Genomic DNA, 13,990 nt, shown 5'->3' with positions numbered 1-13,990 from the left:
TATTTTTTGTGCTATAAACAAAAAAAAATATTGATAATTATGAGAAACAAAACTATATTTTTTTGTTTTTGCTATAAATAATCCCCAAATTTCTTTTAAAAAACAAATTTATCAGTTTAGGCCAATATATATTCTTCTACATATTTCCGGTAAAAAAATAAAAATAATCACAATAAGTGTATATTGATTGGTTTGCACAAAAGTCAGCAATTTTTATCGGGACTGCCACATTGCAGTGAATAGATTGGACATTTTTTTGGGACCACTGACATTTATACAGCGATCAATGCTAAAAAAAATAGCCACTGATTAGTGTATAAATGTCACTGGCAGGGAATGGGTAAACACTAGGGGGCCATCAAGAGATTACATTTGTTCCCTCAATGTGTGTTCTAATTGTGGTGGGATAGGAGTGACAAGGAGGAGGAGACATATCACAGTTCCTAACTAATTGGAACACTCAATCTGTCACTCCTCTCCTGACAGAACCGCGATTTGTGTGTTTACACACACACATCCCTGCTCTGTCTCTCGTGCCCGAAATCGTGGGAGGCCGGCAGTCATTGCGACCGCTGGCAATGCGCATCGGTTCCCCCGCCGTGCATGCGTGCCTGCTAAGGCTCTTAAAGGAACCCACGTACCTGTACATCGTTTTGCACAGCGCTGCCGACCTGCCAACGTATATGCACGTGAGCCGGTCGGGAAGTCGTTTTATAGCCATCCTTCATGTTGTTTTACAATCACCACTAATGCCTGTATTATGTGATCGCTGTGTGATGTTGGCCAAAAATAATCTATAAATATTTGGTCGAGTTTTCTTTTTTTTCTTTTTTTTTTTTAATTGCTTATGAAAAACCATTCTGATTTCAATGAAAACTTCAACAATTCAAGAGAGAGTCCATGAACACATGATATATTGATGCCTGAAATGAGTCCTAACCAGTTCAGGTTTAAGGATTATGGTGTCACCAATAGTCCCTGAACAAGAGGAGATATTATTGTATAGATAATAGAACTGCACAATTCTCGTCAAAATGAGAATCACAATTTTTTTTGCGTAAAATAAAGATCACAATTCTCGGAGTAATATCATCTTGCACATTATACAAAAAATTGGGCTAACTTTACTATTTATTTATTTTCAATTTGTTAAAGTGCATTTTTTTCCCAAAAAATTGCATTTGAAAGACCACTTCACAAATAGTATCACATAAAATATTGAAAAAACAGCCATTTTCTTCTCTAGGGTCTCTGGTAAAAAAAAAAAAAAAAAAAAAAAAAAATTATATATATATATATATATATATATATATATATATATATATATATATATATATATATATATATATATATATATATGTTATATCTTTATGTTTGAAGCCTGAAATGTGGCAAAAGGTTGAAAAGTTCAAGGGGGCTGAATACTTTCGCAAGGCACTATATATATATATATATATATATATATATATATATATAAGGTTTGAGGATTCTAAGTAATAGTCTAGTAAATAAATACTGATTTTAACTTGAGACCAAGTGGTTAAACTTCCCTCATTTTGACCCCTTTCACACTGGGGCGTGGTGCAAGCGCTATAGCGCTAAAAATAGCGACTGTAAAGCGCCCTCAAAGAGGAGAGGTGCGCTGGTAGGATGCTAAAAAAGTCCTGCTAGCAGCATCTTTGGAGCGGTGAATGAGTGGTGCGTATACCGCGATCTTCCACTGCTCCAGCGTGGCTATACCACAAGTGGTTTTAACCCTTTCTCGGCCACTAGTGGGGGATAAAAGTGCTCCATTAGGGGCCAAATAGCACCGCAAAATTGATGGTAAAGCACCGCTAAAAAACCCACCGCCCCAGTGTGAAAGGGGCCTTACAAAGTTAATTCTAAAGAACAAAATGTTACAATGTTCATAGTTAGCTCAGCAGCAAAGGAATTTTGTGAAACTTGGCCGACTGTCTGCTTTTTTTTTTTTTTTTGACAGCTGTCGGCTTGAGTAGAGAATTCTCTGCATAGATGCGGGAAAATGCTTTGTGAAAATCGCAAAGGGAGTAAAATTGCGGTCTCTATTATTAACGAATAATCGCGCAGCTCTAATAGATAATTGCTCAAAGCAAGTGGTGCATTAATTCATATGAGCTAAATTCTTAACATACTGGCCAGTTGCATAATGGCAGTTCCTGTGCTGCTCCAAACAATTCTCTATTTTAGTTTCTATGGTAGATTTTCACACATTTATTTTTACAGATGCTCATGATAGTGAATGGCACAATTGTGAAAAAAAAAATAAAAATAAAGGATAGGGGAGGGGAAGGTTAGATGTACTAGCTTTAAATGCACTAACAAACTGATTCCACATTCCAGCTAATACTTTTTAAGCAGATACAGCAAACATTTTCTTTCTTTTTTTGTGATAAAGGTTTTACATTAAATAAAAGCTGATCATTTAACCCTACCAGCATTAAATGGTTTGTATCATGCCTATACTGTAATTGATATCATGTGTAAGAGAGCTTATTCTTTTAAACAGACTTAAAGAGGGATTCCACCTAAAAAAAATATTAAAGCCAGCAGCTATAAATACTACAGCTGCTGACTTTTAATAAATGGACACTCACCTGTCCCGGGTTCCAGCGATGCCGGCAGCCGAGGCCGATCGATCGCTTGGCTCTCAGCTGCTGCCGTCACCATTCTAGGTGAGGGAATCAGGAAGTGAAGCAAATCGGCTTCACTTCCCGGTTCCCTACTGCGCATGCGCGAGTCGCGCAGCGCAATAGGAATTGTCCGCGCTGTCACTGGGACCCGTGTGTGTCCCAGCAGACAGCGCGGCAGGACAGGAAATGACATAGACTCCCACGGGAGTCTATGCCCGGAAGTGGGTGTAAATACCTGTCTTTGACAGGTATCTCTACCCCCCTCCCCCATGAAAGGTGCCAATTGTGACACCGGAGGGGGGGGGGTTCCGATCAGTGGAAGTTCCACTTTAGGGTGGAACCCCGCTTTAATGGATGGATCACCTTGCGAAAATAAAGGAAAGAAAGCATAAAAAGAAAACAAAATGCAGCCATTACATCTAAGGTACGCGGTAATATAAAACCTGTTTGCTTTTGGGTTACATTCTGCTTACAACTGTACCTATTCTTTGAAAGAGTCCTGGTTAGTTAAATATACAGTCTAATCTTAACAATGACTATAAATGTCTGGATTACACATGCATCAAATACAAAAGGAGAATTTTTACAGACATTTTATGCTGCAAAAATGAGCTTTACACAAACACAAAATGAAGAAGTGTGTACTCAGTGTCCCTTTTTACTTACACAATATTGGTTGCTACAACAATTCTTTTCAAAGAAAGTAATATATTTTTAGCCCCTCTACTTTCGCTATGAATCCATTACAATACAAGATCACAATGCAAAAATATCAAGCTGTGAACAAAGTGATATGTTTGGAAATCTCTGTAAAAGGTTCAAAATTGAAGTCCAATAAGCAAAACATGCATCTCTGCCATGTTAATGCTTAGCAGTGCTCTGAATAATTTTATTTACTGCCTGTGCAAAGTTCCTTCCATCAAAAGATACCCATCACATAAACGCCAATACATATGAATTACAACAGTGCACACAACGTGTCTGAAAGTTTATTTACTTTTGGCTTCTAAACGTTTGCTAATTATGGCTTTCCATCACAGTTTTTAATTTTCCAGAAGACAACCATGCCTTGGTGCACAAAAGACAAAGATGTCGTTTAGCTAAAGTACACAAATAAATGTGTATTACTTGTCCAATAATTTCCCGGTGAGGAGAAATGTAATTACATCCTGACACCGTTAGTTTGCAGGTATTGTATACAGGTCAACAATTACTAAACCTGCTAATTTCCTAATTGCTTGTGCCTTGTCAGCTTGTACAATTTATGCACGCATTAAAGGGGTCACATACAGTAAAATCTACATTTATTGCCCAGCATGCAGATTTCACACTATGTTGAGCATGTTCTTAAACAGCTCATAAATAAATTTGCTAAGTGGAAGCAAGTACCAAATAGAAGGTAGAAGAATAAATACCGTGATCTGTGATCTTGCAGGTTACCAAATAAAGCTCTTTGAGTCTCCGGCCTTCCTTTGCGATGACTTCTACACATCTGTACAGACCAAAAAAAAAAGTTAATTAAACTACATTGTTTAAAATAATAAAATGTCGCTAACAGGCAAATATAAAAAAAAAAAAAAAAAAAAAAGATCAACCCAGAATTTTACTTTGTTTGATTTAGGAGTCATCACAGCATGACCACATAGGTTCCTACCCACTTTTTCACCAAGTAAATTATAGGAAAATCATTGTGCACCTTTGTAAGGCCTCTTTCACATGACCGATCCGTTCAGGTCCGCCTGTCAGTTTTTTAGGCGGTCCTGAACGGGTGCTCTATAGAGGTTTATGGAGCGTCGGATGTCAGCGGTGACATGTCCGCTGATATTCGACCTGCTCCGATCCGAAAAAGTGTGATGGAGGAAAAACCTACTTTTCCATCCGTCATCGGATCGGGTGACAATGGCCTCTGCGGTCTGTCGTCATCTGATCTCCCATAGGGGAGAGCGGCGCTCTGACAGGTCCGTCCCTGCGCAGTGTACAGAGATGGACCTGTCATCTTCCTCGACTGAGCGATCCCCGCTGAGCAAGCGGATGTCCACGGGGCGGATCAGCACAGATCCGCCCCATGTGAAAGAGCCCTGGACTCCTGCAATTAGACACCTGCAAACAAAGGGGTGATGGTTACATGTAACCTTAGCAGACAAAAGTTTTGTGAATTCTCCAAGAAAACCAGACGTCACATTATTAGGTTCTTGTGATGAATTTAGTCAATAATATCCACTGGTGGCCTGGTAACACAAAACAGGAACTACAGTGGTGAGATATCTTTAACACAATTCCCAGTCCTATCTGACTTCTCAGCTATTAAAAAGTTAAATGATAGTGGGTTCTAGGTTCTAGATCTCCTGCGGTATGTAGGTGCTTTCCCAAATACCGCATATGATCCTGAATATGTCAATTAACAACTGCTTTATGTGGTATTTACCGCATAAAGCAAAAACTCAGTAAATATCTCATAAAACAGGAGTGAAAGTCAATCAACAAAAAAAAAAAAAACAACGCATACAGTAAATAAGTAGTGGTATGCGATATTTAAGGAACTGGGAGCCACCGGCATCCTTAACTGGTTGTTAATGAGCGGGTGGCTGCAGAACCTTAACAACTGATAAGTCATCAGCTGAAAACTAGCAGACAGCGTTGACCTTTTCTTTTTTCGGGTCGGCGGTGGTGGCAGGCGTCATGATTGACGATGGATCTACATAGAGGGGACTTTTTTTAAATAAAGGACTTGTCAAAAACAGTCTAATGTCTTTTTTACACTGTACTTTTTTTTTAGGTGGAGTAGGGGTACTGGGGGGGCTGGGATCTGGGGGCCCCCTTTTTAAAGAGGATTTCCAGATTCAAATAAACCCCCTGCCCGCAGACCCCCACAACCACGGGCCAAGGTTGTGGGGAAGAGGCATGGGGAAAAGGGACACATGGGGACAAGGTGCTTTGGGGGGGGGGGCAGAGCCTCCCCTGACCCAAAGCACCCCCCATGTTAAGGGCACGTGGCCTGGTATGGGTAGATCTCACTTTCCTGACCTACCAGGCTTCATGCTTGGACAAGAGTAAAGGTAAATTAAATAAATAGCATTCAATAAATAGTATTTTTATTGCATGTTAAAACATTTTTTAACTTTTTTTTAAAAACTCTGCGGTACCTTGCCGCATACTCAGATCCAGTAAGATATCACTTTGTGAATGGAGCCCAGTGTCCCACACCTAATTGATTCATGCAGACATTGAATAAATAACAGGAGCTAGCCTGCTTGTGAAACAGTGACAATATTTATTTTCACTACCTGAAATTCAGAGATTAGAAATAAATTCAGCCCAATCAGATCTAACTGTAAAAAACATTCTGGCTTATGTTGGCTTCCCCTTTACCTGTAAAGTGTATTCAAACCCAAGAACAACAATTTAATATATTACAACCTACTAGTCCTTATATGTGATAAATGCATTATTATTTATGTTTCCAGGCTCTTTTCGTTTTAATTTTCCACCGATTATGGAACTCTAGCACAATAAGTGTGCTTGGACTACAGAACACTTACCCCCACCTCATTACCATAAAACAGGGAGAAAGTGCTCTGTAGTTCATAGAAGAGAACTGGGCAGAAATAATAACACTTTTCAAGATAACAGTGCAGAATGTAGAAGAATGTTCAAGCTTACTGGATATCTAGAGTGCTAGATATCCAGTAAGATATCTAGCATGCTAGATATCCTTTTTACTTTGCCACATTTGAACAGATATAACATAATACATTTAATGGTATATTTAACAGATGAAAATAAGAGAACTTAATTGTTTAGAGTTTACACGTGCAAAACGTCAATTATTTTGCTGATAAAGTGTATCTAAAGCTAAAGCTTTTTTTGGTTTTGTATAAAGTGGCAAACTCTGGTCAAGTTTTTTTTTTTTTTTTTTTTATTGTGGTCCGTGTGCCCCCTGGGGAAATGAGAGGAGATTTCTGCTAAATCAGGAAAATTCTCTGATAAAAGTTGTCACCTGAGCAAATGTCCCCATTGGGTGATTTTCCCTGTTCCCTGTGTCAACTCAAAATGTAGACATTTCCAGGGGGGACTGGGTGGAGAGCGCTCAGCATGATAGCCGCAATACAGAGCTTCGCTCTGCTTCTGGGCAACAAGGGATCAACAGAAGCCTCTAAGCAACTATCGCGAGTGCCAATCCACGGCTCTCCGGCTAGCTCATCATCTTCTCGACTCAGTGGTATTCAGTGCCACTGACATGAATTAGTCCCAGTGAAGATATTACCCAGTTTCTTCCCTGCTATGTGCAACAGTCCACACCAAAATGGTGTCAGTGACTGCTCAGCGCAGACTGCTCCTGGTCCTCTGGCAGCTAACAGCCTGGGGACACTGCTCCTTTCATGGGCCCTACAAAGGGCAACGCAGACTCCGGGTCATGAGCCTCTTCCACTCACAGTCCAGCCAAGTGGAGACTACACAGACATTTCTCCAGTGACCCTGAATATATCCCACATATTGAGATGAGCGACCCTCAATCCACACAACCTCCAGATGTGCCATGATCTGACTCCATAGTCGCATTCCCAACCATGAGAAAACCTTTATTTGACACTGCCTTAAAAGACTGTCCCTGCATGTATCTCTACAATCAGACCTGCTCTCATGTTTCCACCAATACAAAACTGAGGTTCAGGAATTGGGGGACAGTGTGGGCCACATTGAATAAAAAAATGTGTGAGGTGATCACCTCCTTCAATACTTTAGTGGACTCGCACTCAACCCAACAAGATGACCCATCCAAGCTCAAAGCAAAATTAACAAATCTAGAGGAAAAGTCCTGTCACAACAATCTTAAGATACAAGGGATTTCAGAATTGATCCAATCACAACTATCTGTGACCTTTTCCATGCTCTGATCCCCTCCCTAACATCTGTGGACCTCATCATAGAAAGGGTACACTGAGTCTGCAAATCATCTTACCTACCTTCAGACTACCATGAGATGTCCTCCCATTAGTACACTTTTTCAAGTCAAAGATAAGTTACTGGTAGCCTTCCATCGGGTAGATTAACTGCCTGCACATGCTGCTAATCTCCAGGTTCTCCCTAACTTCTCTCAATTCTCAATACATACTGCAACTGCGGAGGAACCTCAATTTGGTTAACAACACCTTACAAAGTCACAAAATTGCGTGTAGATGGAAGTACCAAGCTAAATTAAGTGTCACCCGTAGAAGCGCATCTCATCTTATTATATATTTGGAGAAAGGCCTTAAGCTTTTCCAGGCATGGGACATAATACCTGAAACCCAGATAACTCTGTGGTCCAGCTCCACAACATACAACGGCACATGTGGCCTAGGATTGGCAAGTGTCGAAACAGAAACCTTGCCGACATACCTAGAGACTCTATTCATGCCTTTTATTCTACATTCGAGTTGTGTTCCCCGAGTTAGAGGGTGTACCTGACACTGTTCTCCGAACAGCCGAGCATACTCTGCAGTATATACTGCTCAGGTTTGTTCCTTATGGACCTTTTTCCATGTGAATTGGCAGCACTTTACTGCTGGTTATTGGTTCCTCTAAAGACTGAACATTGTTCTCTTTGCATACTTTATTGACCGTTCCGGTTCTCTCTCCATATTTGGGCAACTTCCAGTTTAATTATGGCCAACAACCTAAAAAGAATCTTGTTGTCACTTCTGTCTTGTACTTGGATTACCACTTCCTGTATGGTGCCAACTACACATTCCCATGCTATGCTATCCTTCCACAGCTAACCGCAGACTAACCAGTGCATCCTCTTTGGGATTTCTATATCTCCATACCTATTGCTTGAACCATTTACCATGGGATTAAACTGCTATCTCTCAAGGCTTGTGTACTCAACCACTCTGCCAAATAACATTGCCTGTGGAAAGAAGCTTAACTCCACAAAAGCTGACTTGGTAGCAGTACAAAAAAAAAAAACACACATCCACAGCGATCTCACACCGAAATGCTCCCACAAGAACTTCCCGTAAATATTTATAACCCCCCTCCAATGTAAAAATGGGGGGGCAATTTCTGGCAATAAAGGCTCAGTGTCCTTTACTCTGAAAGAATGTATTCTTGATCCAGGAGACAGATACATTATTCTACAGTAGTGTGCACTCTTAGTAATTGTGCATATAACCTAGTCAATGTGTTTATCTCCAGCACGCACCAAGTGAGATTTATGCGCAAACTGATTTCCAAAATCTCAAAAGTGTGATAAAGGAACCTAATTTTTTGTGACAATTTCAATCTTATTGTGGACCCGCAAATGGATACCCCCTGTCGCCGAAAAGGCTATACTCTATCCTTGGGAGGCCTTCTGCACCAGGAGGATATCCATAATGTTTGGCACTACCACCATGCAAATGAAAGATTTCACTTTTTTATTTTCCCCTAGACACAGATCTTACACTCAACAAAGACCTGTCCCTAGTAGATAAATGTCCTCTTCCTCCAAAAAATAAAATCACCTGGTCGGACCATGCTGCCATAACCATGACCATAGAGAAACTCCTGTCCACCAACATATCTGGGGTCTCCATAACTCTGTTCTACAAACCCCAGCTACCAAAGAGTCAATCTTCAAACATATACTTAAGAAAGCCCAACGACCTCCCAAACACTAATGCATTAACCCTGTGAAATGCCCATAAGGCATATATGGGATTTATATTACTCCAGCTCTGCACCAGAGCTAAAGAAAAAAAAAACAACATGCAACCAATATCCACGCTCTTTTTGTTGAAAGCCACACTCTGGACATTCAAAGCAAATCCTGACCCTCATCCGATAAAGCCACATCATTGCTAAAATTGAGAAATTACCTTAGAAGGTTGTTGTGCAAACACAATACCTGCGTAACCTATAGTTTGACTTTTATGCCCATAATAACAGAGTGGGCAAATTTCTAGCCAACAGGTTGACATCCCAGATAGCTAAGACCAGAATTCCTCATATACTCCACCCATTCACTAACCAGAAGCTTCAAGCAATTGCAGATAACATCTCTACTTCCCAACCCTCAGAGTGACATTTAATCCTATTTAACATGCATTAGAGTTCCTTCCTTAAAGCAGAGTTCCAGTCACCTGTGAAAAAAAAATAAAAGCCAGCAGCTACAAAAACTCTAGCTGCTGACTTTTAAAAAATAGCCACTCAGCTGTCCCACAATCCAGCGGTGTGCTCACCCCTGTAGGTCACAGTCGCTATCTTTGTTCCTCGGCGCCAGCATCTTTGCTATGGGCACCCAGCTGTGACAGCTTGCAACTTCACAGTGGGGTGTACACTGTGCATGCGCGAATAGTGCTGCTCATCATGACTGGTCAATGCAGTGTTCTGGAACCTGTCAGTGTCCCAGAAGACTGCGGGGGGCAGAGAGGAGAACTTCCGTTTCCTTCCACCTAGATGGTCAAAATGTAAGTGGGAGTGAGTACCTGTCAAAATTGAGTACCCGCTCCCCTCCCCCCTCCTCAAAAGTGCCAATTCTTCAAAAGGAGTGGTGGACAAGTCATTAAAGTGGATCTCCGCTTTAACCAAACTTGAATAATTGAATGCCCCACTCACTGTATTAGAAATAATAAAAACCATTGACTCCCTATCCCAGAGTAAGTGCCCTGGCCCTGACAAGATTAAGAAAGAGTACTAGATGATCTTTAAATCTTCTTTTACACCTCACTTGCAAATAATGTTTTGTGCGGCAGCATCTGCTGCATCTTTCCCACTAGAAATGTTAGTTGCCCATACTGTCACCCTCCCAAAGCCAGTCAGGGATCCAATTACCCCATATCCCTACTCAGTTTAGATGTTAAAATATACAGCAAACTTTTAGCTAGACAGGTCCTAGACATTCTCCCCATACTGATTAAACCGGGTTTCACAAAGAACAGGCAAACCTCTCATGGCACTCGACAAATAATCATAATGATACACCATGCGGAAACTAGAACACCTTCCCATCTTCTCTCTACTGATGCTGAGAAGGCATTTGACAGGGTGCACTGGGAGTACATATCTGCAGTCCTGTCAAAATTAGTTTTTGGGGGCATGATCCTATCGGCAATTCTAGCATTATACTCTGACCCATCTGCTCATGTTTACACCTCAGGCATACTGAATAAATCTTTCAGAATTTCTAATGGGACTCGCCAGGGTTTCCCCCATTCCCTCCCTCTAATTTGAATCTTATAATTGAACCCCTCACAGAAAAGATTCGATCCCATCTGCACATATATGGGTTTGGGTTCCACCATAAGATCACGCGTAATCAATCTTTTTGTGGATGATGTGATATTCCTACTAACCAATCAGCTTGGGTCACTCCCCTTCGCCCTCACCAATTTTAGCTCTATATCATAATACATGGTTAACTTTACGAAATCTCTAATTTTGCACATGGGTATGCATCTAGAAACTCGCAAACACCTATAAAAGTAACTACAGTATACCTGGGTGAATCTTAGTATTCCATATATGGGCATAATCCTAACCCCCACTATGGCCAAATTAATGGAAGCTAATTACAAGACCCTCATAACAGATGTCTTCCATGGTAACTGATACACTTTGTGTAGATATTGAAACCACTCTTACCCACTTGTCTAATCTGCACCGCATTTTGCTTGCGGAAGCATGGAAAACATTAAACACAAATTCTCTTCCATTGACAACACAGGTTATATTAGATTAGAGGATCCTGACCCGTCAATCAGACCCTCAAACTCACAATATCCTTTTTCCAATTGAAACATTGAAGTCTCTTATTCCCCATCTCTCTTTTAAACATGGTAAACTGGCAATTTTTTACCTCCCCATGACACTCCCAAAAAAAAGTAATTTGTCAAAACAATTCCTATATCAAAATGGGAAAAGGAACTTAACAGTTTTTACTCCCCTCCTCAATGGACTATAGGATTTTTTTACAACTATTCTGCGTCACATTGTGTTGCCTATCTGGAACGAACACAAAAATGTATTATCTGCTGGTACCTGACCCCATACCGATTATCAAAATTCTCTACCTTTAATTCCTCCCTTTGCTGGAGGGGCTATGGCAGGTAGGAAACCTACGCCACACCTTCTGGTCCTGCAAGAACCAGCTTCTGGAGGAAAATCTTCATTGCTATATCAGACCTCTCAGGCATCCTGACACAGCCAGACTCAGCACTTGCGATTTTACATTTGGGAATTAACCATATAAGATGGTCATAACTAATGTATGAATAGTGGCAAAAAGTGTCATAAAGCACTGGAAACAAAGCATAGCTCCAAATCTCTTAGGGGTCATAGAATTAATGAATGTTTACTATTTGTTTGAAAGGATGTTCACTCGCCTCCATGTTCATCCTTTGACAAACATGGGTTGCAAGCTGTTATAACATTACTATACATCTTTAATTGTAATTACTCCTATGAAATGTAGCATGTCACTGTACTGATCACCTGCGTACATATCCAATCTAGCTCTATGTTTTCCTGAGTAATCACATGCTGTTTCTTCATTTGATCTTTTTTATTTTATCATATAACATTTAATAAAAAAATATTCCCAGAAAATGTAAACATTTCCCTTCACTTACCTCCCCAGATACAGAGCAGGAATTAAGAAAAGTTCACTCCAAAGTGAAGAGATATCAGCAACAAGATAGATTTGCCCATTGGAAGAATCCTACTCATCTCCTGTTCCCGTACCAACATAACATTTTTTGGATTTCCCATTAGTACCAGAGACAATGGTTACCAAACCAATAGCGTGTAATAAAAACAGATGTTTTATTCGTCCCCCACAGTATCAAAATATACAAATTAAAAAAAATAAAAATAAAAACTTTTGGACTGACAAACTTGAAAGGCCTAGTAAAGCAAGAGAGTAAACATACAGGCTGTTTTATAAGGCTGCAAACAGGCATCTTACACACTATGTTTTATAAGGCTGCTCTAATTTCATGCGATTGCAACTGTCCTGATTCTGATACTACAGGATCATTTCTGCTCCTCCTGTGACTAATGTTCCTTTCCTGCTCTAAACAGAGGAATCCTCCGGGAAAGGCTGACATTCAGCTCTGCTCACCGAATGTCCTACAATAGTTTACATCCAAGCTTTAAGTGAGAACCCTCAACTCCAGTCCCTCATGTCTGTAAAACAGAATGTTTTCATGTAACGTGCCACTAGAGGGCAAGTAGGTTAATGACTGTTTCACTTACTTTTGCCAGTAAAATGATGCTGAGCACTGTGTTTCTGAGTCTGTGTATAGATACTTACTAAACAGGACAAAAGTAATTAAAAAGAGAAAAACTATTAAAGTGAAAGGCTTAAAGCAGAGTGCCAGTCGTTTTTGTGTTTATTAAGGCTACTTTCACACTGAGCCACTTTACAGGTGCTATAGTGCTAAAAAATAGCACCTGCAAAGCGTCTCTCCTGTCATTCCAGTGTGAAAACCCAAGTGCTTTCACACTGGAGAGGTGCACTGGCAGGACAAAAGTCCTGCAAACAGCATCTTTGAGGCTCCTACAGTGCCCCTGCCCATTCAATATAATGGGCAGCGGCACTTTGTGGGTCCTTTTAACCCTTTTTCGGCTGCTATCCGGGGTTAAAAGCGCCCCGCTGTTGGCCGAAAAGCGCTGCTAAAACGATGGTGCTTTACCGCAGGCACCCGCAACGCCCCAGTGTGAAAATGCTCTAAAAGTCAGTAGCTACAAAAAGTGTAGCTGCTGACTTTTAATAAAAACACACTCAGCTGTTCCACAATCCAGTGATGTGGCCGTCCGAACCCTTGGTTCTCTCCCTCTTATCTCCCTGGAGCCGGGATTACAGCTGTGACAGTTTGTGGTTCACAGCCGGGGTGCGCATTGCACATGTGCATGTTGCCCCGAGGCTCTTGAATGGTTGGGCAATCTTCTGGGACCTGCAATGTGTCCCAGAAGATTGCAGGAAGGAAAGTAGGAACATTTACCTGTCAAAAGTGCTTTTCACTCACCAGGCAAGAGAGAACTAATGCTGGGAAACGCAAGAATGCAATAGGTAAATATCTAAACTATTTAACACAATATAGCTTGCTATAGATTATAATGTATAAAAACAAAAATAATCCTCCAAGCGCTTCATTTGCTGAAATCAGGCATTGGCTTGAAGTATTATGATCCTTTAAACGTGGCTCAGTATAACCCACAGGAAAAAATGGTACACGTACAAGTTCACCATCTGAATATGTTCTATCTTACACCCGTATCTATGGTAGTGCATGTAACATGTTCAGAAGCCCCACCCCCTGATCAGCCCCATCCCTATGACAGCATACAGGGTTTCCTCTCCCAGGAACCACTGTCGA

General features: G+C 40.7%; 1 protein-coding gene across 1 annotated transcript in view; it reads right to left on the bottom strand.

Moving 5' to 3' along the window:
• The window catches only part of FBXL17 (F-box and leucine rich repeat protein 17), a 991,300-nt gene that overhangs the window by 397,902 nt on the left and 579,408 nt on the right, over positions 1–13,990 (bottom strand). The window contains exon 7 of the mRNA XM_077462311.1: positions 4,067–4,143. Coding sequence (XP_077318437.1) covers positions 4,067–4,143 — 77 coding nt within the window. The remainder of the gene's footprint in view (positions 1–4,066; positions 4,144–13,990) is intronic.

This window comes from Lithobates pipiens, unplaced genomic scaffold (genome assembly GCF_037356315.1).
Source record: "Lithobates pipiens isolate NorthernLeopardFrog02 unplaced genomic scaffold, aLitPip1_a1.2 Scaffold_3, whole genome shotgun sequence".
Lineage (NCBI taxonomy): Eukaryota > Metazoa > Chordata > Amphibia > Anura > Ranidae > Lithobates > Lithobates pipiens.
The sequence above is the reverse complement of the archived record's forward strand: the minus strand, read 5'-3'. Positions and strand labels throughout refer to the sequence as shown.